The sequence below is a fragment of the Pithys albifrons genome, chromosome 9, assembly GCF_047495875.1.
Source record: "Pithys albifrons albifrons isolate INPA30051 chromosome 9, PitAlb_v1, whole genome shotgun sequence".
NCBI lineage: Eukaryota > Metazoa > Chordata > Aves > Passeriformes > Thamnophilidae > Pithys > Pithys albifrons.
The window spans coordinates 14,655,138-14,681,796 of NC_092466.1; the positions used below are offsets into that span (position 1 = coordinate 14,655,138).

The 26,659-nt window shown below is 39.1% G+C and overlaps 1 protein-coding gene across 8 annotated transcripts in view; it reads left to right on the forward strand.

The window, feature by feature from the left end:
• Nucleotides 1-26,659, forward strand: part of BTRC (beta-transducin repeat containing E3 ubiquitin protein ligase) — a 113,499-nt gene that overhangs the window by 4,788 nt on the left and 82,052 nt on the right. For 3 of the 8 annotated variants that reach the window (XM_071564414.1, XM_071564418.1, XM_071564416.1), the window contains exons 2-3: nucleotides 11,630-11,698; nucleotides 22,647-22,754. The exons of 2 other annotated variants lie outside the window; for them this stretch is intronic. In XM_071564414.1, the coding sequence (XP_071420515.1) occupies nucleotides 11,630-11,698; nucleotides 22,647-22,754 (177 nt within the window). The remainder of the gene's footprint in view (nucleotides 1-11,629; nucleotides 11,699-22,646; nucleotides 22,755-26,659) is intronic. 3 more of the 8 variants (XM_071564417.1, XM_071564420.1, XM_071564419.1) reach the window with 2 other exon arrangements.

Here is a 26,659-nt window from a genome sequence, read left to right on the forward strand (position 1 = left end):
AACATACTCTTACCAATTTTTTCCAATAGTACTGAAATTAGCATCCTCTTAGTTTGGGTATTTGTTGAGACCATTGTCTTGTAAAGAAAACATTGATTTATTTTTTTCTATCCCAAACTTAGTGCTGTGGATTTTTGTGCACTTGGTGCAGGCCTTTGGTACTTCAGGAACTTCACCCTCACTTCCCTGGTAGTGTTTCATTTCAGCCACTTTGCTCCATTAAATGTATGCAATTAGAAAAGCAAATGGCAAATTTGCTCTCGCATCACTGAAGAATTTAGTTTCATGGACTTAAAAAGCCAAATTTGTTGCACCAAGCTCTCCACACTGTAATATGTACCATAAACATCAGAGAGAATAGGCTGACCTTAATATTTGCTTCTCAGACTAAATCGCCGCCTTGCAGCAGTTATTTCCCACTGAATAAAAAGTTTAATTTCACGCCCTGATTAGTGCTAGAATGTGCAGGTGGATATTTATTTTATGCAGCTAAACTAATCTGCCTTGGCAAATTATTTGCCAGTCAGCAGAGCTATAATTCCTCATGAGTATTTGGTACTAAATTATCATTCTCATTAGTAAGATAAAGCAGATTGTTCTAACCACAAAGTTTGGTTAGGCAAAGGTTTTCATAAATAATCTTTGGAAGGTACAAGATGTGCAATGGCCTCAACATTCTCAATATCCTATAGTGGCTTGTGATATAGAAAAAGTCATGAGGATTTTAGAGGAAGAAAATAAAATTATTCCATAGCTGTGTATCATCTCTAGAGGTAAGGTAGGAATGAACAGTGTTCACAGATTGCACCTTTAAGAGATGTCTAATGAAGAAAAAAATAAATGGTCATCTTTGAAGTATTTCTGTTGGCCAGCCAAGCTCTGATCTCTGGGCCATAAATGGAATGAAAATAAAAACTTAGGTTGTTTTCTTGTTTATTTTCAGTGCTGGCAGCTCCTGAGGTAGCAGAAAGAATGATTTGAGACAAAATGTTAACCAGTAGAGGAAACTTCATGGTCTGGTCTCATTTAAAATTGACTTCACAGTCTAAAAATATTTGAAGTGGGGATCAGAAAGTATTTTCTGATGTACAATTGTTGGGTGGATATGCTTGTCTAGTGGATGTGCTCATCCATTATTTTGTTTTCTGTGGATTTTACTGTGTCGGTAGTTTGTATTGTAAGGTATGTTAATGGAATGTACTTACTTTCTTTACAAGGAGAGTCATTTATACCTGGAAATTAGGAATTTTAAGTAAGAATTGAGTGAGGGGATTCCACTGACCTTTTCTCATCTGTATAGATTGTCATGTATTCTTGTCATACTCATTTTCTCAGTGATTGCTGCAACACTATTTAGGGTATAAATGTAAGTCACAAGTAAGACCAGGAAAACCACCAAGCTGAGTGACTTGATTTTGTTGTGTAAAGATTTTCATGCTACATTCCCCAGTGCAGATGGAATAAGCAGTTTTCACACTTCTTTGTCTTATTACATTGTGTCATTCCAAACTCCACGTCTACTGGTGAGGTTTGTGTAATATTTCACTGTTCTCAGTAGCAAGCTTAACTAGTGTTTCCAGTAATGAATATTTTCTTCAGTCTTCCTTATCTCCTCCTTACCATTTAGGAGATGCTCAAAAAGGCATAGTCTTTATATATTTTAAGTGATTTTGCACAGAAATGCTGAATCCACTGTGTGTTCATCTGTGGAAACTGGAAATGAGTTGCAGCTCAGCAGAGTCCGAGGCTGCAACTGAAGAGTAAGTGCTCAAAATACAGCGAATAAGCCACCAGACATGAAGCTGTTCCTTGACAGGATGCTGGTCAGTGCTTTATAATGTCTCTTTTTCTGAGGTCCTGAGGAATGCTGGTATTGGACAAATGCCACCCCTGCTTGCAGAAGGAGGAAGCTGAAGCTCAGAAATTTGTGGGGGGTCATGGACTGGAGGAGTTTGTGTAGAGTCATCTGGTACACTGATAAAAGAGAGCAGAATACAAAGAAACGTGTTCTTCTAATAGCTGGTCTTGTGCTTCTGACCATGTTTTGGTTAATTTTACAATTGGCTAGCCACCTGTTACGATAGCACATTTTATCATTAAACAAAATTAATTTTAAAAATGGCTTGAAACTGTCTGATTTTAATGGGATCTGAATATTCTCAGTTTTAATCTGCCTCATGAGGCTTGTCTTTCTTCTGGGAAGTACATTGTTACATCATTAAAATATCATCCCCTACTGAGAGAGAAATCGGTCCCATTCACTAAATGGCAATACTGAAACAATGACAAGTATTTCTAAAAACTGCATTGAAATTCATTTTTTTTTCTCTTTCATGTGCAAGTTCCATGTCTGTTAACCAATGGGTGCTCAGCCTGCTTGCAGCCGTGCCTGCACAGCCAGATCTGTTATCTGGGATGGCAAAAGGCCTCGGAAACCGCGGTGATGACTTTTAGTTTTGAGTTATTTCACTTTTCCACAATGATTTTCCTTGGAAACAAGTGATTGATCATCATTTTGCACTCTCTAGCTGCTTCCAGTCCTCCTCTGTATTAAAAATTTAAAAACATCTGATTTAATTTCCCCTCCCCCATTACTGAAACAGAGTCTTTTGCATTTATCTTGATGAGAGCAACAGAAAGGAGAGAATCAGGAAGAATGGGAAAGCTCAGCAAGGGGTCTTTCCAGCCTTCCTGAGGGAAGGACAGAAGTATTTACAGTCTGTGGGCAGGAACTGTGCAACCACTTGGCAGAATCCACTGGAGTAACCAGTTTGGACCAGAAGCAGCAAAAAATCTTAGTGCTGGTTTAATTTTCTTCATCCCATGATAAGAAGGTAATGGTTGCAGGGACATACTATGAAGGAATAAAGTCCTTAAGTGCAGTTGTATGTTAGCAGAACAATAATAAGTGTACTTATAACTGTAGTCTAGGTGGGGCTATCTCATTCAGAAGGACCTGGAGCAAAACAGATCTGAAGAACATGGTGGAGAGGGATTTTGGATGATACCAGCCAGTGCAGAACGCTGGTCTGGTCTTTGTCAGCTGGCTCTGTGCCTGTGTGGGATTTTTCTGTTTGTAGGAGTACTTTCTCATGATATTTCCAGCTTAGGTCATAGTTATTCTTACGTATTTAAAAGGGGCTTCTTTTTCACCCAAGTGTAAGAGAATGGATTAAACACTGTGGAGAAAGATAATGGCAGTCTTTGCTTGGATACCAGTCAAGTCTGGACTGTATTCTGACTAGAAAAGAGAGTCAGACTATTTCCATGCTTGCTCGTACAGCAACCAGAACAGTCTCTAGTTGTTTCAGAGAAAAATGGTCTAGCATGAAAGTCTGTCATACAATGTAGTCGCTCTCCCTTTCCACACACATCGTTTGTAATTTATTGTGAGAGCAGTGCAGAATGGAACAGTGTTTATGTAGGAGTTGCTTTGAGTTTATGGATAGTTGGCCTCAGATTCTGTCTGTTAAGAAGATGTTGGCAATTCTCCAGGGGGTTGTTCACTGGGTCTGTTTAGAGCCGTTCCTGATGTGCCAGAACTCTCAGTTGAGAAGTGTAGCCAGGTGTCATTCACCTCCTGCAAGCTGGAACAATGAGAGGGGGGTGTAGGCTCAGGAAATGATGAATTGATCTTGCTTTAGAAGATGGGGCTTGGAAGCCATCTCAGCAGTTTTCTGAAGAAACCCAAACAATGTTAACACTCCCTTCAAATATGACAGAAGGTGCTTTCTGTTGGTAATATGTTCAAAAGGACAAAAATCTACATTCTCTATTATTTTTTAACTTTTCTGTTTTATTTTTTTTCTTCCCTTGGCTGGGATGACTCCAGTGAGGTGTATTGCTCTAGAACTTTGTTCCAGCTGTTGCTTATAAGTAAGCATAAATGTCCTGCAAGTTTTTTGCTGACAAGAAGATATTCCTGCATATCTATAATTTCATTGACTTTAAAATAAGCCTTTCTGCAGACACTGTAAAGAGCCCATCAGTGAGAAGACACATCTCTGTGTGGGATTGGGGCAGGTCTTGTGGAGCACAGGTGCAGGTCTGGTATTGGCAAGCAGTGGTCTCTCTAGAGCTTTTGCAAACTATTCAAAGCAGCTCCTAAGTGGAGTTCTCTTTGCTATGCCATTGTAGAACTATTCCAAACTTGACTACTTTGAAAGTTACAATCCTTGTTCCTGTTTTCCAGCTTAACTCCATTCCTGGGTAATTCATTCCCATTTGTTCTTGTGCCAGTGCTGTGCTTGAGCTTGAACAGCTTTCCTTGTTGCCCTGTGTCAGTCTGCTGGTGTTTGTGGAGAGCAGTCATGATGTTCTCTGAGCTGGATCTGGTCAGGATAAACCAGCATTTTTTAATTTGTTTTTCTTTCTGTCATAAGACGTTTCCTGTAACTTTTGATCATCTTAGCAGATGTTTTTCAACAGCTGCAGAATTTGGTTAGTCTCCCTGAAACATGAATGACCAGAACTATGTAGAACATTCTAGGAATCTTTTATTGATTCCTTGTACAAAAGCAGTAATGTGAATATCTTTTCTGGGAGTGTTTCACTTAATACATTATCCTATGGTAGTATTTGCCATCTTTGTGGCCACATCTTAATGGTGAACCATCATTATCTAATGAGAACATATCCCAGGACCGCCTTCCCTCTTCTCAGTTAGAGTTCCTAATTTTTAATGGAAATAATGTAACATTTTGATTTATGTTCATCTTGTGTTTGTTCTGTTACCCAAATCTTCAAGATTCTGCTTGCCATATAACATCTCTAATTTCATTAGCACATTAGTAATTATTTGGATTTTGTTTTAGCCATTGGTGAGAATATTTAACATTAATTTCAAGATTAATATTAATTTTCAGCAAGGATCAATCTCTGTATGGCTTGATGGTTCCTTTTTCGAAATAACCTGTGATCCTCTACCCTTTTTAGTTTCTTATCCTCCTTGCAATTGTGGCATTAATTGTAATCCTCTCCATTTTAACTGGTAACTTCCTACATGTCATCTATCAAGTGCTTAGCCACTTCTAATTTGCCTGGACTTCGGTGATCTTCTTAAAGAAGAAGATTGGGTCAGTCTAACACTAATTCTCATTTGTTCTAAATTGGGAGTAGATTTACTTTGTCTCCCATGGTGACTGCTTCATTTTGGCAATAGTTATCAGTGCTCAGTAGATTTCCTTCCTTGGGAGACAGGACATACTGTTTGTCTGTTTGGGGTTTGGGTTTGTTGTGGGGTTTTTTTCTTTTTAGGCCAGTTATTTTTGCAACATTTTAGACTCATTCTGGTTTGTCTTAGAGATAGTTATTCTGCATGAGGAGGCTGCCAGGGGCTGCCCATTGGGTGTCTCCAGCTGCTCCTGTTCCTCCCACTTCATTCTGGCTTCACAGTCCTACAGGACAGGAGGCACTTTGGTACTTCTTGGTTGAAGGAGGAGTTTCCTCTAGTTAAGCCAAGCAAAGGAGCATTTACATTCTGTGCCAGTCTGAAGGAGTTGAGAACCATCATAGAGCTGAACTTGGCACAGGGGACTTAGATAAGGAAAGGAAATTCAATATATTTTGGTAAGTTCTTGAGGCAATTAGTTACAGATTCCAGGTTACTTATGATGGGTGAAAAGGTCTTGCATTGTAATTGTAGGGCAGTGTTTTGTGAGAGAAACGTATTGGAACAGAATGGCCATTCCTGCAAAAAGGAAGTGTTTTGGTTACTTCACTGAACATGAAGGTGTTTGATTTGAGTGCTGGAGTCTGCTCAGAAGACAAGAGCTCAGTAGCTATGCAGAAAATGTGGTTGAGTGCTGGAGTCTGCTCTTGAAAGTGTTCCCTTCTGTTTAGGAAAAAATGGTATTCTTCTTACAAATTTCTGTGCTTAATGTATGAACTGTGGATTTCCTTCCAGGATAGTTGGCAGAGACCTGTGACCCATCTCTTCTGCATGATTTTTTGTCTGCTGCCTAAAATTCAGCAGATCAGGAAGGTGGAAGTTAAGACTGTAGGTCTTTTTGCTACTTATGGAGATCGTAATTTTTCAGACTTAATTTTGTTTATTTTGGCTGTACTTTTTTTTTTAAAGTACAGAATTTTCTATTTCTGATGCAGAGTCTCGGTGAAAAATTAGAATCCAGGTGAGCTTTCTGACTTTTCTATGGACTTAGAACAAAGAGACAAGATACTTGAAAGGCAGCAGCTTCATTTTATTGCTCTCTAGACAAGCTTCCAGCTGCTGATTTGTACATAATGCTGTGAGTGCCACTGTTCTTGTTGGATACCTACCTGGCACAAGTTCAGTCAGCAGCATGAGAAATGGAGCTTCTCTTTTCTTCACCACAGCCTGGAAGGAGGCTGGATATAGGACTCAAATGTCATACTTAAAATGTCAAATGCTTGTGAAATCAAGCAAGTTTTTACTTATGGACACAAGGGGGATCTTTTCACACTGGGAGAGTGCACACATCTGCAGAGCTTGCTGTTACTTTGTCCAGAAATTAATGGAGTGCTGTCACAGGTCTCCATTTGGGTTTCAGTACTGTAGCTTAGTATTCTTATGAGCCCTAAAGAAGGAATCCAGGTGTTTCACGTTACAAAAGTAGTTTTCCTGGTTGCTGCTGCTCTTGCAGGATATAAAAAAACCTTGTGTCTTTTTATCTGTCAAGGAATATAAATAGACATTCTCCAGAGGGAGTTGGTTTTGAGCAGATCTCGGCCGACACACTCAAACAGGTTCATTAAGGAGCTCGAGTAGCCGCGTTCACCATGTGCAGTGAACTCATTAAGTTTGCAGGCAGCAAGAGCCTGCTGTTTGAGAGCACTGTGTCCTTCTGAAGGAGTTTTTATCAAACTGTGAAACCTGACAGTCAGTTGACTTAGTGTTTGTGCATTCCTTCTACAAAATCTCACAAGGGACACACTTAAATATTGGCAACTCATAGTTACGGGATCAGAGAGCTCATGTTTTTTCTCCTAATAACAATGAAAGATTTTGAAATCTTGTATTTGGTTTTGTTGAATTAGAGTCCACAGATCTAACTGTGCCTTGGGCAGTGGAGTAAGGGATCTGTTTGGGCCATGAAGTTGTCTGTTCTGCAATAGGAATTCAGTTTATTGCTGTAATGGATGCAAACTCATTACAAGTTCTAGGCCACAGGGGATCCTTCCCTTTGCTGTGGAAATGATCTCAGCCAGACAATCTTCAGTGCAACTGGCCATGCCCTTCCATGTCAGTGACTGACAGATCTAATTCTGCCTTTGTAGCCAAGAGCCTGTTAATTAATGGAGTCAAGAATATTGTTACTCAGAGGCAACCTTCCAAGTATTAAAATGCATTATTCCTGTTCTTCTCTTGATATTTATCAAAGAAAGTGTTGTATCTAATGAATGCAATGCTACTGTCAAATAAATACTGTATGTAGATCATGACTTAAAAGGAATGGTAGTATAAGGAGCTTCACTGTTGCTTTGGAGTGACAAGAGAGATGGGTTTACCTTGCCTGTTTAAATCCTGTGTGATGGAAACCCAGAGTGATGTTCTCTGAGGGAAAAGAAAGCATTATGGGTTATATGATCAGATTAATAAGAGCCTTAGTACATATATATTTCATACAGGTTTCAACTTTTTTCCCCCTCATTTCTTCTTACATGGAAGCAGATGAGATGGAGAAGCAGCAGTACTGCCATGGAAGTACCATAGTAGGTTTCCTTTTATAATTATCATTCTTGACGTATTTATTGTTTCTTATGAAAGTGAAGATGCAGATATTTAAGAACCTTTCTTGCACAAAAAAGCCCAATTTCGGCTCAGTACTTAATTAGCACTTGTTTATGACACAGCATCTGATTTGATTTTCGAAACAAATTGCACAGTAAAGAGGCTGATATTTAAACTGTATAGTAACCACAGCTCCAGCTGTGACTCAAATCTTGTAAGCCTTCAGGGGTTGTGTTTAGGCTTAGAAAATAGGAACTCAGGCCTGTAATTAAATGTCCTCTGAAAATCAGCCTTTGTAGAGAAGTGAAGAGGGTACCACTGAATTTTAAATTACTGACTTGTTCTCAAAAATCATTCTGTTGTTCTGGGCCTTGCTAGGACTGCAGAAATCAAATGGAATAGAAATGGAAGAGTAGATTACTAAAGGGAAAAAAAGTCAGGGTGCCAGACAAAAAGATGACCCAAGTAAGCTATTCTTGACTCACTGGTTTATGAACAACTGCAGTATATGTAGTGGTTTTAATATATGGCTAATGTAGAGATGACAAGTTCTCTGGACACCAAAAAGACTAAAGAGAGAGTAGACGCTTCATACAGAGTAAAATTGCATTTCAGAACTGTGAATAAGTTGCTGATGATTGTGGAATAAGCCATCTGTGGTGATGGAAGGCTCATTTTTAAAGCAAGTCCTCAATAATAAACATGAATGTCCTGGAAAAGGAGGGTGACAGGGGTATATTACAAGTTAGTCACTCACCTAGATCAAAATGTGAAATATTCACAGAATAGCATGATAGAAATTAGCAGTCAGAGTGCTTTCAGAGTTACTTTTTGAGGAAAGCAAATACTGTCATCACTATTGAAAAAGAGAGGAAAATTACCCTAGCAGCCTGACTTCTAATCATGGAAAATGCTGGAGCAGATGCTGAGAGAAAATACTGTGCTTCTGAATGATATTGAACCATGAGCATAAGCAATGTGAGCTCATGAAAGTACAAAAATGAGTAGGTCTTGCTGGGCAATTAATTGTATTGCTGATAGAATTGGTCTTGAATGGATCATAATCGTGGAAGATTTTAGTGTTGATTTCATAAAATAATACAACTTTCAAACAAGGCAGTTTTCTGTATTCCACACCTTTTTCAGGCTGGAGGAAGAGGGGCGGTTTTATTTGATTTGTTAAATTGTCAGGCATACAAGGGTTCCTCTTACAGAGTGCCTGCTGTCATTCGGGTACTGCAATTCAGAACATTGTAACCAGATGTGCCTCTTTAATTGCCTCTCTGCTAAGGAATCCATTCCTAGGGGTTGTTCACAGTGTGCCTTGGGGAGCCACAGAAATTCAGAATTTAGGAAGTTGGTTGTAAAAATTTAGCCAATGGTCAGTCTGAGGTTTTAATTAAATTACACTTTTCTGCCCATGCCTGTTTTGATGTGACTGGGGCCTCACTTGTGCAAATATCCCACTCCAATGGCATAAGCAGCAGGATGCGGGTAGTGACACACCACATACTGGTAAAAGTTGCCTCCCTCTCTGTAGTCTGATTTCTTCTTAGGTGAGGGTGGGTTTATCAAATGGAGATGAGACACACCCCATTGAGAGGAATTTGCAAATAAGGTGTTGATGGATGAATGGTGGGTCTTAGTTTCTCCTATTTTTATGTTTAACTTGTCAGCATTGAAAAATAAATTGAATTTACGGTAGCTGCTAATCTGCTAAAAGTCCTGATTGCTTTTATTACTAACAAGCAACTTTACTTTCAAGTCACAAAAAACTTGTGTTGGCAAGAGTTGTCTAAACAGAAATGCAGTGTTACCTTTGATATTGGAAACACTTCTGCATGAGAGTAATCCTGTTGGTGGCAACAGATCTGTTAATGCACTAAAGTATTTGCAGGACTAGGGTGTTCAAATTAATGGTTTAAATCAGTGTCTTAAGTCAGATCTTCAGACTGCTCTGGACTGATGGACTAACAAATGTTAAGCAACGTGCTGGTCCGAAGAGAAAACTTGACTGTTATCCTTTTATTTGTAGGTTGGGTGACAGAAACAGGAAGAACTTAAGTAATTTTTCACAATTCATTGTGTGAACTTGGGCACATCTGAGACTGCTTTTCAGGTTTCTACTCCTGACACTGTGATTTAAAAAGGTTGTTATTTCTGCTCATTTATGAAGACTTTTTAGTTTTTGCATAATAGGTATATACTGTGCTGTGCTCCTTTGAGAAAGCAACTGAAACCCTTGAGCCAGAAGTAAAATGTGGGTTTCTGTGGTGTTCTTGCTCAATATGTAGCACTTTGTATAGTTTCTTCCCTTTTCAAAGTACTGAGAAATGTTAACAGTTCTTCTCAGCAAACCTGTGTGGTGGGTTAAATGAGAGTTGTCCTCATTTTACAGTAGTGGAGAGACTAACCAGCCATGAAGTCAGTGCTGGAGTCAGGATCAGGTCTCTGAGGAGGATGCTTCTAGCTGGGTGAGAAGTTCCCTCAAACATAGTTTGTTAATGTGTTAAGCATTGCAAGTCCAGATTCAGTAGGTGAATGCAGCAACCAGATGTACTTTAATTTATCAGCACAATGGTGGTTATTACAATTCATGTTGAACTGAGATCACTGGCTAGGACACCAGGGCATGATCTTAATGCTACCTTGAAAGATTTAAGAGGATTTAAATTCAAACTGGAGAGAAGCAAAAATAACTAATGTTCAAAGGGTATTGTAAAATCCTGTATGTGTACTTCTCTTTAGAGGCAAGATTTTAGTCTGTTCTAGTTCTTTAATTTCAAATTCCAAGGCCAGACTCCCTCCCCACCATAGATATGAAGGTGCATCGTTCCGTAGTGACATGTTTTTTCCCTCTCCAATCAATTGTATTTTTCAAAGTAACAAGGTGGACACAGTTTGTACAAACTTAATTTTGTGTTAACTCAAGAATGAATGAGGGTAAACTTGCCCTGAATAGAGCCCTTCTGAAAATGAGGAAGCTTTTTCCAGCCTTCCAGTAGGAGTTGGAGGGGCACACACCTGCTGGTTTGGAGGGGAAATACTATGAATTAAAAAAGGTATTGTGACGTAGTTTCCAGGAGTAAGAAAGATCTCTGGGCTTGGTGTCTGTGGTTGTCCTGTCTGGTCCTATTGCTTAGATGTGATTTTGCTTTTAATAAATAAGCATCTCCTTTTCTGGGGGGAGGGGGAACAGTTGAATCCATTTGAATGTGAGAATATCTTTGAACTACAAATGAATGTCATGCCAGACAGTGTTTCATTTTTTGTTGCATACCTTTTCTTAGCTGTAAGCTATATGTTTTGTGGTTTCAGAGCAATTGGATGTCTTGCCTCTTCTTTTAACCCAATAAATGGGGAGGAGATTATATTTGTCTGTCAGTTTGAGGCATAATTTATGGCTGTGTGTGAGCACGGTTTCCTGTTGCCCCTGTATTAAGGCTTCAGCTCTTCAGGGATTTTCTGGAATCTCCTCATCTTGTCCAGTGTCTGGTCTGACTGTGTTGAGAATGGTGACTGTGAAAACACTCATAGCTGGATTGCTGCTGTTTTGACACCACTTGCTTTATTTAGTGTCAAAACCATTAATGACCGTTAGTCTTTTCTACTGCACCCGTCACAAAGGCTGTGCATATCCAAGTGTATTTATGTGGAAATTTTAAAGAAATACCTATATATATATATACTGAATTGAAATATAAAATTGTGAAAATCATAAAAATTATTGTGATTTTATTAAAAAAGTGTTCTTAAAGCAGCTGATATCAGAAGAGTAAAGAAGAACTAATCTGGGTACTAAACCTTCAATATGTGACTTAAAAAATCTGCATTGTTTAAAATGCTCCAGAATTTAGACTTAGGTTAGTTAGGCCCCAGTGTAAAAGGAGGTCTCTCTTTATGTCTATTCTCTCCTAGCCCCGAATACACATGCCAAAAGATGGATTCCAACTTATATCTTCTGGATACCAAGCATGGCTAAAGCAGGTTGGACTGTATTATTGTTATTCATCTCATGCGAGGGACTGTGTTGGACACCTGTGCTTGTCTCATTAGTGAAGTACATAAATGAGGGTGTAATGAAGTTACAGTGCCATGTTAGCTGATACCCCTCATAGCCATCACTGTTTTGTGTTTGTGCATGCTGTGTTTGTATAACATTTTCTCACCAGTCTGATAAATGTGCACTTCCTGTAAATAAAAGTTCAAAATGCAGTCACCTGAAAGTGAAGAGGGTCAGTGTCTGGAAACAAATCTGCGACAACAGCTTGAATTACAGAATTAAAACAGGCCTTCAAACACAGAGCTGCATGGTGGTAGTGCTGGTAATAATGGGGAGGCCACTGGGTTAAAACTCAGGAGAATTGCATCTAACATCTAATTCAGATCTGCCTGGGTGAATCAAGTGTGGACACTTACTCACATCACATAACAATTGTGCAGTTTGACACAGTCTGACACTGTGGGGAGTCCCCACTCGGAAGTGGCCTGGTGCTATATTACTCTGGCTATTATTAAAGGCCAGGCTTTAGATGTCTCAGCAGTCTGCCTCTAGCAATTGCTGTCAGCTTTTCACTTTTGTGAGTGAAAAATCCCCCTTCAGAAAAAATGGCTTAATTTATAAATGGCCTGTGCAGATCTCTTCTCTCATGAAGATATGTGCATGATGAATCTTGGGTCCTTGAGAATACGTGGCTTAAAGTTGCTGTTTTTGTAGAAAGCCAGAATGATTGTGTTGTTATGGCAACAAAAACTGGAAATATGAAAACAGCACAGATAAGCTGCATCCTGTTGTCATGGCAACTGCAGTTGTGAAATGACGAAACATGGGTGAAGGGATGAAGGGATCTATGGTACCCTGAGCCTGACAGAAACAAAGAGCCAAGTCACTTCAGGAGAATGTGAGAGAATGAAAAACTGCATCAGCAAAACCCCTTAAACTTTGAGTTTCATTGCAGGTGCTAACAGGATGGGTTTGATTCTTTCCAGTCTTGTGTCAGTACCTTACAAGCAGTCAGGAGTAACTTGCTTGTGCAAATTGCTGCTTACTGCTGTCAGCTTATATTGACTTCTGTGAAACTGAGCAGAGCTTTAACACCTGTAAGAAAATGAGCATTGAGTCCTCTATTATATTTGCAAACCATTTCTTTGAATGAGTGATGTGCTGCAAAGGTGAAGCTGCTTTGGAGCTTCTTTCTGAGACATCATTTCTCTCTCTTTTCAAGTGCACACTAGTGAAGGTCAACTGGGACACTGAAGCTTATGTTTTCTTGATTTAAACTTTGCTGAGCTGGAGGCAAGGTGTCTCAGAGGAATCTCAACTCTGCAATTATTGTCTCACAGAGCTCAAGTTTGTTGACCTATGGGGCATGGCATCAGTTTCTGTTTCTTATGTGGTAGTTTGGGAGAACAATGGGAAGAGGATTGTGTGGCTGTTCTGTTTTTCTTTTACTTCTGAGGCAAACAGACCAGCATGATATTACCAGTGCTCTGATGCAGATGGAAAACATGCTTTATATCTTTGGAGCATATTGAGGGGGGAAAATCCCAACATGCTCAGTAGTTTCACAGGAGGCTTTCACATCAGGCAACCTAAAAAAATCAAACAACTTGCATTTTGAAAAAAATATTTTTTGTAAGCATGCTTTCCTTTTGGTTTTTAGTTTATTGTTATTGGTTCTAAAGTCTATCTGAAACCTCCTTGCTCCTCCTTGATCCAAGGAAAAGTTATAATCCTGAGCTTGTGGCAGTCAGCTGGTACTGTCATGTAAATACCTTTGCCATTCCCATTTCAGTGCTGTGGTTTTACCACAGGAAATATAAGGATAAGGGGGTTGATACAAAGGGTAGAAACTTGATCAAATCAAAAGAAAGAGCTTTCATGAGAAGCAGAGAGGTTAAATTTTTTGGAGGTGGGACTGATATCTATCAAAGGTACTACCTGTAGGATTCTTTAAAACTGTATTGGAGGCAAAGCCACTTTCGGTGTGTGTAAAAGCAGTAATCTACAGATGCATCCAGATGGAATGGGGTCTGTGCATCAGGTTTATTTTCCTGGTGTTTGTGTTTTTAACAGGATCCTAACTTAATGATTTTTTCTCTCCCCTCAGCATGGCTGAGTATTGATCTGCTGCCTGACATACAGAATGTGAGAAGTATCCCAGTAACACATTGTATGAATGTGGACCAAAAGCAGTTTATATTGCAGATGAGGTGGAGGAAGATGGAGTTCTGCAAGACTGGACACATAATATAAATATCCATTAAACTGACAATTTTATCTAAAACAGTGCTGGCTGGATTTGCGTATTTTCGGCCTACTTAAACTTGAGGTAATAGTTGAACACCACCTGAGCACAGGTTGCCCACTGATGCCATTGCCCTCTGCCCTTTAGTGGCAGGTTTTATGTCCAGTGTTGCTGTGCTGCAGCAGAGCTGTGTTGTGTTCCTACACAGGCTTGAGGAAACACAAACCAATGCCCAGAAGTACATGTTGCTTTAAGGCAAGTGTTTTAAGTAACCTGCAACGTTCTGTTTTTATTCTAGATGTTTCCTTTGAGTTCATCTTTTACTAAAAGGCAAACAACTACAGCTGGTTTATTCAGCCTTGATCTTCGTTTAAGCCTTTGTGCTGCCAGCAGTCTGTAACGTCCCATCCCTGGGCTGCTGACCCTTTGGAGACTCGCTGCAATTGACTGCTGAGGGGAGGGGGGAGAGAAATGTGTATAAATATGATCAATAGACATGACATTCCAATTCCTGTATTATATGGACACCTCCTATAAATTAAGCTAAACTGTGAAATTGGGCAGGTTGAGCTAATTAGCTGAGACACAAAACATTACATAAATGGGGAAGTAAAGGTATCATTTTAAGTGGCTTGTGAAATGTGCTAAAGCAAATCCCTCCCCTTTTCATAGCATTATGAGAAAGTATGCATCACATAGGATATGTAATATAATGCACTCATCTGAGCCTTTCTGCCTCCCACTGTCTTTTGTAGTAGAATTTTTAAAGCCAAGTTATAAACCTGTAAATGTGTTTTATGCTGGAGATTCTGGGTGATACCTTAACTAGATTGGTACCAGCAAAGGCCAGTATAATCAAAACAAGGCACTTCAGATATTAATGGCCTGCACTTCAGTCAAGTCAGCTGGAAAAGAAAGTGTAAAAACCAGGACTGTGGTGAAAAGAGGATTCTTCTGCTAGAATTGCACTTTCCTGAGAGAAAAATGCAATGATTCTGAAAGTATTTTTGTTTTGTAGTTTTGTCATTTACCATCTCCTCCTTTACTTCTAAAACATATATTCTGTTTTCAGTGGATGCATATGCATTTTAAAATTCAGATGCTAACTCCTGGGGTGAAAAGTAGAAATAAGATTTCTTTCTGCAGTTCATGTATTAATACTTAGCCCTCATATAGTACTTTACATCCTCACAATGCTCTGCGGGCGTATCGCTTGTCCTTGAGACACTTTTGTGTGGTAGGCGCACAACAATAATTCCAAGAGATTTTTATGGAATTAAATAAAACTAGAGATGAGGGAGAAATCTAATGAAACCTCCATTTCATCTCTCTACCAATGTAAGTTTGTTCTCTGCAGTTTGTGTCATGAAAATCGAGACTGGAGTTTTAGAAGTGCCTCCGGCTGAAGGGGCTTCAACACCTGTCTTAGAATTCCATGTTGCTCTGCCCAAACTCATGAAATGCCTGTGTCAAAGAACTGCATTTATCTCTTTTGCAATATAAGATTGGAAATCAGTTGGAATTGATCAGGCTTTGGACATAGAATCATAAAGTTTGGAAAAGGTCTCTAAGACCATTGAGTCCAGCCATGCCATGTCCATCAGACATGATGGAGCTTAATGGCAACTGTGTTTTCTTGCTTACCAAAGAGCCTACTGTGCTTGGTCTTGCAAGATCTCCACTTTAAGCCTTCAGATAGTTTCGTGCTTTAGACCTTGGTGAGATTGCTCTTTGTAAGTTTGTGTAGGGCTTGCTTTTAAGGGCTTGCCTAACACCATCTTTGGTGTTACTTAAAGAAGAATACACAGTCTCTGCATGTTGTACTCTTTAAAGAAGAGTAGAGCACCTGAGTCTTAAGCTCTGCAGCTGCACTGGTTTAGATTTATCAGCTCTATGCATTAAAGAGCTCTAATTATGAAAACATTAATATTGTCTAGTTCAGATATGATCTACATGAGTTCCCTCAAGCACTTGGCAATTGAGGGTCTTGTACATCTGATAGATGTTGGAAGTTGGCCCCTTTCTGGGGCATGTAATTTGTGCTGACTTGGAATCACAGAGGTTGAACTCCAGTAATCACTCTTTGGGGAAAATGTTTCTTCACAAACATTTACCTAAAAGCTGTGATTTGATCCTCCTGGATCTCCTTCAGGTAAGTAATTATTTGAATAATCTGAATATGTAAACCTTTTTCCATGTGTCTTAACTTTGATATTTAAGAGTAGTTAGTGAACTGGTGAACTGGAATCTCCTGTAAAAAGTTACTGTTGGCTGGGGAGTTATCAGAAGATTAGAGAAGAGTTTGTGTAATACGTATGTTAAGGAAAATTTACTGAGCAATTACATGCAGAGTGGGAGGCTGAAGGGAAAGGGACCCTGTGCAGCAGTTGGAGCTCTGTGTGCACAGCAAAGCTGGCAAATGTAGTAACACCCTGAGGGTGAAGCGAAAAACCGCTGCACTGAAGTCAGTGATCTGTACCAGAGTAAGGAGTCCAGTGTTTCCTGTGTTTGGAGTCTAGGAAGGGTTATAACAACCATAGGAACAAGTTCCAGCCTCTGATTTGTAAGACCCAACTGTTTGGAAGTCAGACCCTTCTGTTGTCCCAGAACATATGCATAACTTCCCCAAAGTTTAGGTGTTGGGTTCCTTGATTTGCAGTTCATGAAAAATGCTCCAAGGGTCTTTAATAAGATGGCTCAATTACTGTTATTATGGCAAGTAAGAGCACAGACCACTTTTAATCATCCCCACAGATGCTGTGGAAATGTGACCGAGGTGCCTGAACAGACACTGAGAAGTTGTGCAAAGCACTGGTTGTGACAGCAACCACATCACGCCCTTCGTGATTCTGGTGCAGGATGTGCAGCTGGAAGAGCTGACAGTTTGTGGGCCAGTTGAGCCCTGGGAGATCCTTCTCATGGTCACACTCCAAGGATTACTGCAGCTGCCTCTTTATTTTTATAAATTCATTTTCTTCCTTTCAGGAAGAACAGCCAGTGACAAGTCAGAATTATCTGGTTTTAAGTGTGGGAAACTGGTCTGGGTTGCAAGGAGGTGTAAATTTTAATTCTATGGGTTATGATTATTGGTTTTTGGTTTAATTAAAACTTACAGCTTTTAATGTTTTTCTTATTTTCAAATGAAAGCAGGCAAAAAACTTTCTCCAAAAGTTATAAAAGTATTAATTTGCTCTGAGCCATGTTAGTCTCTTTGGTAAGTTCATAATTGGGCAGGATTTTTTTTTAATGGGTATTCTTGTCTCTCAGGTATATAACAGCTCCATAACTGGTAAATCTATATTCATATGTTAGGGTTTTTAAAGGCATATTATTTACACAATTCACTTGAATGGCTCCTTTGAAAGCTGTGTGGCTCTCTCATGTAATTACGTATTTAGTATGCCTTGTATCCAACGTTGGGATAGGGGCAAAAGGAAAAAAAAGAAGCCCCACAAAAATTACTAAAATAAATAATAAAAAAATCTCATTCCATTTCTGCAGGGTTTTTTAAAGTTGTATTATTATATGCTTTTTTCTCAGATAAGAAGCCTATTTTATCAAGAGCTACCAAAGCTGAAGAATGAAATATGTATGGCAGGTTTTTTAATTGTGAAAGTATATACAGGATGCACTGGGAATTTATTTTCTTTTTTTATACTTGTATCATATATATTTAATCAGAAAATGCCCCTCAGAACAGTAGAGGGAAAAATAAGAGATACCTTTTCATTTTTATGTATATATGAGAGGTTAAAATGGTGAAAAGTGGACCAAGAAAAGGAATCAAAATCCCTTTTTAGCCAGAAGAAGTTTTCTGGAATTAAGTTTCATGAGACCAACATTTGTAATGTTTTATCTGATGTGTTTTAGGCAATGTATTGCATTCTGTGGTGACAGGAATAGTGTACACTGGACACAACGTGAAAGAGATGTGTGTTATATTTTTGGCTTTGGCTTAGTTAAGTATGTGGCAAAAGAAAGTATGAGAATATCTGAATGATATATGATAGAAATAATTTTAAATATTAGGAATCCCAGTAATATCTGAGTGTGTTTGATAAAGAATCAAAATTCCTAAATCCCATTTCCTGAAAATAGAGTTTATAGAGCATGTAGAAAACAGTAGAGTGAAAGACGCTTTCAGGGAGAATTCCATTTGCAGCCATCCCATATTCACTTTCTAAAGTGATGAAAAAAGAAGTGAGCAAGGATCTGTCTCCTTATATCAAGCTCAGGTCTGGTTTATGTAGTTTTAATACTCTTAAGAGCATCCCTCATGTTTATCTGCTCCAGTTTGGGTGGTAGAATTTCTAGCACCTCTTTTTGCCTCTAACCCTGGTTTTTGTAATAGTTAGAACTTGTGTTGCTGTTTTTCTTTCTACAGCTTTATCCAGTTCCCTGGCTTATGTTCATCTGGACCAAGCACAAAAAAGCCTCGTTTCTCTCAATTTTTAAACTCTTCAGTTCTTGTCAACCTGTCATGTTCTCTTTCTGTTCCTTAATGGAAATACTGGGTGAACAGGATCTAAATTCCCATCTCCCAAAAGAAGTAGAAATTGTTATTGGTTTATCTTTAGAGTTCAACTTCATAAGGCACTGGACACTGTACTAGAAAGGAACTGAATCTGAACTAGGAAAGGATTGAAATAGATGTAGTTAAGAGCTGAAATTAGTACTATGTATAGTAGATCGAAAACCAGCCCTTCAGAAGAAATTGGTTTCCTTTTTGGCTTTGTCACTAACTTGTGAAGATGTGCAGAAATACATTAGGTTGCCTGTAAATCAGAGATGGTTTAGGTGCACAGGTTGTCATGCAGTTGAGTGCAGAGTTCAGACAGGGACAGTGGGTTATTGTACTTTATTATGTTAAAATGCATACTAAGATAGTCATTCTTGTGCTGTTGTCTAATTAAATTCTCTGAAGTGATTATAATGAAAATATCCTTAACTATTGTTGGATTTTCTTTTAGTCATTCTTGTTTTACAGTAAGTTCAATGCAGTGAGTTTGTTTTCACACCTGTGCACTATAATTGTGAATTGTAGTAGTCCAAGAACTTTTGGTTTTTCCCCATGTAGAGCCACTTAGTTTTACAGGACAAGGTGATATATTTCTGACCTGTAACACAATTTACTAAAACTGTGTTAGTTACCCCTAGTATATTGTATTTGCTGGAGGACTAGAAGAGAACAAATTTGATAAAGAACCCCCAGTCTGAAATGGTAATATATAATCTTGTAATGCAATAGCAAATAAAGTTAATAACCAATTTTTAGTACTGGCAAAAATTTAGCCATTGAGTGTGTGTTGAGATTTGTCTTTAGAACATCAGATAATTGGAAGAGAGGGTAGGCTATTAGAGACAGAACATCTGATGGAGTCAAAAAATGTTCTTGCAATATAGCTACAAGAATAATTGAATAGGTTAAAATAAGTCTTCCCTTCAGCTCATGGTTACTGCCCACTCAGCTCAGCCAGTGGCTGTGAATGCTTCTAGCCTATTTTAATTCAAAGTAAGGAAAGCCCATTTTAATCACCAGTGGAGCAGCTGGTACCAACCTCTGTCAGAAGGAGGATGCTGACTTGCTTGAAAGTGTCCTCCCTGTATTTATTTAGTGGGAAAATACATTTCAGAGTTCAGGGAATGGAACTTTAAAATCAACTGGAGAAAGAAATCGTGTTTTTTCGTCAGTTCCCTATTTTATGCCACTCAATGTGTATTAAAGATGCTTAGCTTTTCTAAATAAAAGGCTTTGCCTCTCTGGGTCTGAAAGTTGTGCCGACATCCAAGTACTAATGCAACTGGGATGTAGGAAAGTAGAGAGGCTGCCCATCCTGGCCCCGTACTTAGCAAGCAATATCAGCATTCCCATTTGGCTGTAGTCCAAGTGCTGTGCCTCTGTATCTTTGTTTTGAAGAGTCGATGTAGATTGACTTGAGTTCAGGAGAGGATTTTGTCAGTCAGCTTTCAAGTCCTGAGCATTTGAGGCCAGTCCCTTGTTTGTGGAGCTGACAGTACAAAAGTGAGTGTTTGACACGTGGCTTGCTCGGTGGATGGGGACACAGGCAGTTGAGATTTTTCAGAGATCAGGCTCTAAATGAAGTTGTTCTTTTGGGTCACTCATCTGATTTACACACAAGCTGTTTCTATTGAAGCACCTGGGGCCTTTTGTTCAGGCTTGTGAATAAGCCTTTTTCAGTCACCAACAGTAATTTAGCGTCTCTGCTTCCTTCAATAGGTAAAAGGCAACTACAGGAATGACATTTTCTTTTACACTGTGTGCAACTTCACACTTATTTTTTTAAGATAGGTAACAGAACTGCATCACTAATTTAAATTTTGTTATGTACTGGGGAAGATTGAGAAGTCATCTAAGGTGTTGGTAATTTTTTGCTTCCTACTTCCTAGTTCTAGAATAATACTAAGTGGCCAGAGTGCATGGGTGAGTAATGATACCCTCTGTAGGTACAGAGAGCTCTGCAGAATAGCTCTTCAATGTTTTCCTTTGTTATTGTGGCAATTTTTGAGCAAGACATTTCATTGCTTTCTAAGTGCCCTGGTACAATGGAGTGCCCAACCTGCAGCTTGTAGTGACTGACTTGAGGCATAATCTCATATCAACTTTGAGTCAACATAAGCTTAGCTTTCTGCTGACAGTGTGCTCCTCATTTTTCCTGCCTCTGTGTTTTTCCATCCTTCAGTCAGTACAAATATTTAAAGTGATTTTTTCCTGTCAATCAGTTTTAATGGCAGGCAGTTCTTCGAGTTCATTATCACAGCATGAAAACTTGAGCCAGCCCAAGGGATGGAATGGCTTGAGAATATGGAATAAATGATTGCTGCAAGTCTTGAATAAGTCTGTATGGAAAAAAAAATCACCCTGTATTTATTTTGTATTATATTATGAATCCTAGGATGGGTAAGGGTAAGCAGCTGATGCTTACCTAGTGAATTTGCTCTGCATCATCAGAGGCACCATGTAATGAATCTCCCTTTTTACTGTGATGTTCTTGGAGAGTAATAAGCAAGTGTGATTTGAGTAAATGTGTTATTAAAATGGTGAAATGCTTAACCATAGATGTCCATTTCATATGTAAATATTAAAAAAATATATTGTCACAACAGCTTTCAAGCTGAATGATACATATTACATTGCAACAAAAAGATTGCTGGCATTTGGAAGGTTTTTCTGTGTGGGAGTGTTTGGGAGGTTAAGGTGTCAGACAAGGAAGTGTGGCTCACTTTTGTAGCTTGTTATAATATTATGGCTGTAATCTTTTTGTCTTTGGGAGGGGCATTATGTACAAATTCATTTGACACATAATACTATACAGTACTCAAATTTTTGAGTTTCAGTATCTTTGTAAAGTGAAGAGTTGTTTTTTTTTTTAATTAAAATGAAGTGAGGAATTTATTTTAGGGTGTCATGAACTTCTAATAAGCACATTTCTGTAGGTTATGTTCCCCACCAGTCTTCTAAGACTATTTCTGGAACATCAGTGTAAATTGCAGCAAAGTACAGCAAAGAACGTGGTGACAGACAGGGTTAATCTCCTGTGTCTGTCTGCACAGGACCAGATTATGGATGTTGGTGATCACCTTTCTGCTCATTCAAAGATGGGTTATGTTGCTCTTACATACTCGTTTAGTGCAAGATTGTGCAAGGTTGTCCAGCCTTCATAAGAGCAGCAAGAAATGGTGGCTCAGAAGGCAGCTGTCATTTCATACCCATTCCAGCTGCCCTTTCTGCTCAGATTTCCTCCCTTCCCCCCATTTAAAAAAGGGGGGGTGGGGGTGAAGAGGATTACAAAAGAAGAGTAGAAGAGTATTAGGGTTTAAAATCTCTAGCAGCTAATCTATCACATCCTTCAGTTTTCATGGCTATCTGCCAATTTAAAATATACTTGTGTTTTCCTGCCTTGCCAGTAATTATACAAATGCAGTAGTGCTTATGGCATCAAAAACTGTGGCTGGTAAAAGCAATTGCTATCATAATGCATCCCTAAATTTAATAGTAGTGGTGTAAAATGAATAAGCATCTCTCTATTTCAAGGGGTAATGGCTTTAACTATCAACATGGCTAGTATTTTTCTTGATTGGCTGTTTTGGCTCCTTGTTTGTGTTTGCAGGAACATAATCAATTTATTGTAACAGTTGTATTTTATTTAACAAACAACAAGGCAAGCAGAAACATGAAACTCCTATCTAGTGTCACCAACTTCCTGTTCACTCTAGATCGCAGATTTTTCCTTTTATCCCCTTTAGAGGCAAAACCTGAAATTTTTCTTTTCTGCAAGTCTTACACTTACAGGTGTTGTTTCCTTTTCTGCTTTCCTTGCAAAATTGCTTGCCTTGTGTTGTGCCTGGAGTGTTGCTGTGCATGGAGATAAGGTCTAATTAATTGGAAAGAAACTTTTTATTACTAGAAAAACTTGACACATTGGTGTAGAAAATTGATCAAAGATTTACTTTCTTGATCCATAGTGCCTTTTCCTTGTTACTATGACATCTGTAAAGCTTCTCTCAAGGAAAAGATGCATCAGCAGTTTCTGTTCTCTCAAAGAGGTCTCAGTCTTTAAGGCCAGGTGCAGTTGTGTTGATGCCATTTGGCTAAGCCTTGAAAGTTCCTGTAATCTGTGCCATCCTGTCTCACACAGTCCCATCTCATAGTTGTCCTTTCTCTGCAGTGCTCTATGCCCAGATCTCTGTGGCTGGGCTGCTCCAGCCTGGCGGACAGCATGCCCTCGCTGCGATGCCTCTATAACCCAGGGACTGGCGCACTCCCAGCTTTCCAGGTACTTTCTGTCTCTCCCACTCCTTTCTTCTCCATCTGTGTATGTGTGTGCATCTCCTTCTTTACTTGCTTGCTTTACCTCCGTTTATTCTGATTCATACCCTGTGCCTCTACTGTGTCATTCAGATCTCTGGTATTTAAACTCATCTTGTATAGATTCAGGGCAGCTCAGTGCTGGGCCATTTCCATTTATGGCAATATCATTTTTTCATCTAAATTGGCTTGATACCATCATCTTTTCCATTAGCTTTCAATTGTTTCAAAAAGATGCCACTTAATTATATCTGGCAAACAGTATCCATCACACAGTCTCCAATCTGGCTATTCATGCAGTGATTCCCCTCCTATCTAAATTTTTTGTGTGCCACTTAGAGAACTGAGAGGGTGGGTTCATGGCTATAGTGATAATTGATGCCAGGAATTGTTTACTTTGGCTTTGTTAGCTGTAGTCTGGACATTTTGACAGAAAATTATTGTACAAATAAGGTGTCAATCAAAATGCAAATTAAGGAAACTATTGGGGTTTTTTTTCCTTTGGTCTCTGAATTTGTTAAATTCAGGCTTTTCTTTGTCATGAGACAGCGAGTTTGTTCAGACTCTTTGGGTGAACAGTGAATCTTAAAAATGCAGCCACTCTCCTGTGGGTAGAGTGAGACAGATACTGGGTAAGCGTCTGGAAGCCCAGACAAGGCTCTCAGGTCATTGCAAGCATTTTTGATGACGTGAATGTAACAGCAGAGACTGGGTAGCATTGGTGTTACATTCACTCTGGATACTCTGCGTCTGAGATACTTTGTGAACTCCAGTGGTTAAGAATTTAGGAGTATCTCTGTAGAGGGGAAGTTTACTGAGTTTATGGTAGCATGAACATTTACTTGAACGTTTATGCTGCTGGATTATACTACTGCTGACCTAACCTGTGGCAGAGAGTTTTATTCACCAGCATCTTAGAAAACCAGGTGTAACAAATATTTTTTGTCATTTTGGGGAAGTTAATAACATGCCTGTAAAGGAGAGCATGCAAAGATTAGTTTGAATTTGACTTTTTGCTCCCAGGGCTAGGATAGTACTGTGGAAATAATCCCCTCAGTCTCAAGGGAGGCTTAAGTGTCTTGCATCATTTTGCTGCAACTGTTTTTGCTGACCCAGCAGAAGCAGGGATGGACTCTGGAAGGTGTCCTGCCATCCTGCCAGGCCTCCTCTGCTGTAACAAGCTTCTAGTGGAGCTTTCCGGGGGTGAGGGGGAATATGACTTTTTATTAGTCTAAGAGGACTCTGGAGACAACAGGAATAGTTTAGACTCCTACTTCTCATCCTGATTTGCATAATTTGACTAAATTGGATGGACCTCATTTTTGGGCTTTTGGCTGTTGAATAAATCTCAGATCTCTTTAAGCTCAGGTTTAAGAGAACTTTAGCAGTATATGGAACACAGTTTATAAACTCAAATTGGGGCTTCTTTCTTTCTACTTAAGTTATTATTTTGGTTGCTCGGAATAAGCATATATCACAAGGGGGAAGGGAAATTACCTTCCAGCTGAAGATGTTCTTGCTAATGATAGATATGAACAACAGCTTCTCTGCTAATGCAGTACATTGATATTTGGGCTCAAATGTGTCAGCTGCACAACCATTCATCGTGTTCTGCCTTCTTGGGATAGCAGTAGGACTTTGACATTTCTGCAAATATTGAGGGACATTTCCTTGTGTATTTAGTGACTGGGAACTGGGAAGTATGTCCCACTTGCCATCTGAAATGGTGCACTGGTACTCTTCACTGAACTCTGCCATGTTGGGGAACACGTTTATTGCCAATTAAGGGAGAAACCAAAGTGCCAGCAACAGCATCTGCAGCAGTGAGTCATCCACATTTCAGTCCATCTTTTTCAGTGGGCTCTGATTGATCCCCATTAGCTTGCATGGTTTGAAGAAAACTCCCTTCTGAGGCACGGCTTCTGCATTTTCCAGTGCAGAACGGAGTGGTTTGGAGCCTGCTTGAGACTGTGATGTTGCATTATTTCATCATTCTTTAATGCTTTTTTTGGTATAGAATCTTCAGGAAAGCAGTAAAGACTGTCTTGTAGCCCAGCAAATTTTCTCATATTAAGTTACTTTCTTTTTTCCATAGCAAGCTTGAAGTAACTGGAGAAGCATATCAATGTTCTTTGCTTGTGGCAAAAGAGAAGATGCCATCTGGAAGGCTACTTAGTCACTGCTGAATTTGTCTAGTTATTTACATGCCTACCTTCAGATACTCAGACAGAAATGTGGAAAGAGGCTCTTTTTTAATATCTCAGTTAAAATCCTCATGGGAAACATTGGCAGATAGTTGATTTAGAGATGATTCTGTTCATACGTCAGGTTACCTCATTTCTCTTCTTTGTGTGTTTTTAGTATTGGAGAGGAGTGAAAACAGGAGCTTCTGGTTCCACAGCTCTGTTTGGCAATCATTCTGCAGTGGGAAAGGTTTCAAGACTAAAACCATGAATAGGGGGATAAGGAGCTAGAAACAGGTCTTTTTTATATCTTTTATCTAAAAAGGCTTTGCAACTGATAGTCTGTTATGTACCGGAATTTCACAGCAACCAAGGTGGAAGAGGGCAGTAAACTGGAACATGAACTCCTATAAGGCACTGTGGGAATGGGTCAAAGAGGATATTTTAACAAGAGAAGACCAGCCATTCCATTTTCAGTGTCTTGGATGCCAAATTTTACTGTATTGTTATTCTGCAAAGCAACTGAAAACCAGGTTGCATGTGTATTCTCTTAATAATAAGAAATAAATTTATGCAGAATATACTCATTTTTCCTAGAAAATTGTGCTTTGAAAGTTTCCAGATGTGCCAACAAGTGTCTGTTTTCATGACATTTTTTCATTTGAAGATAATTAGTTTCCCTGTTAAAATATTTTTCCGTGCATGTTCACAAGGCTCTGCTTATGTTGCTTTTCATAGTCGCAGCTCTTTGAAATTTCAAAGTTACAACTGCACTCATCAAGTACACCAAGCAAAGGATTGTATTAATCCTTCCAGGTTTGCAGAAGACCATAGTATTTTCTTGAATTTATTTCTGTAGGCTATTGTATAAATGAGGAGACTTGAAGAGTCACTTAAAAGTATTACCAAAGATTATGTGTAGGAGTAATTGCAGAGAACAGTCCAGCTCTTCCTTTTTAGCTAATTCACAGGCAACACAAATATCAACTCCCATTTAGATTGTGAACTTTTTTGGGACAAGAGTCATGCCTTTAAAGCTACCTTTGTCTGGAGCCCAGGCACCAGTGGAAGAGAGCTGTCTTGTCAGGGCTTATTTTGCCAGATCTCAAGCTCTTGTGTCGGTAACAGACTGGTAGTCAATGAGGAGGACTAAGGTAGCAGCATCTTTCTGAATATGGAAGTGCCTCTGGAATGCCAGAAATTCGGATTTTGTTTTACCTGGAGTTCTTAATCGTAATACAGATCAGGGTTTGTCAGATGACAGGGTCAGCCTTCTGCTTGGTTTTGCAGAAGTGAGTGTGTGACTTCCTGGGTCTTGGCTTTGTTCTGGTTGAGGAAAGCATCAATGTGCTGTGCTTGGCAAATTGAAGTAAAGGGGAGCACATCTGAGGCTGTGCAGCATGAACATGATGATCTCTCTGGGCTGAGATCACTTTTGGAGAAAGGGGAGAATACAAATGATGTAATAGATATGTAGTGATGGAATTGATGAAGACATGAACTTATTTTTTACATTATTTTTGCATTATTTTTCCTAATATTTGTATTTTTTGTGTTAGGGAGTGAAGTGTTTGTTACAGAAGCATCATCAGTGATTTTTTTATTAACAATTGTATCTGTAAATTTCCTTCAGCCTGTCCATCCATTTTTGCCTTAGAAGTTGACATTTTATTGCTAGGAAATACAGTGT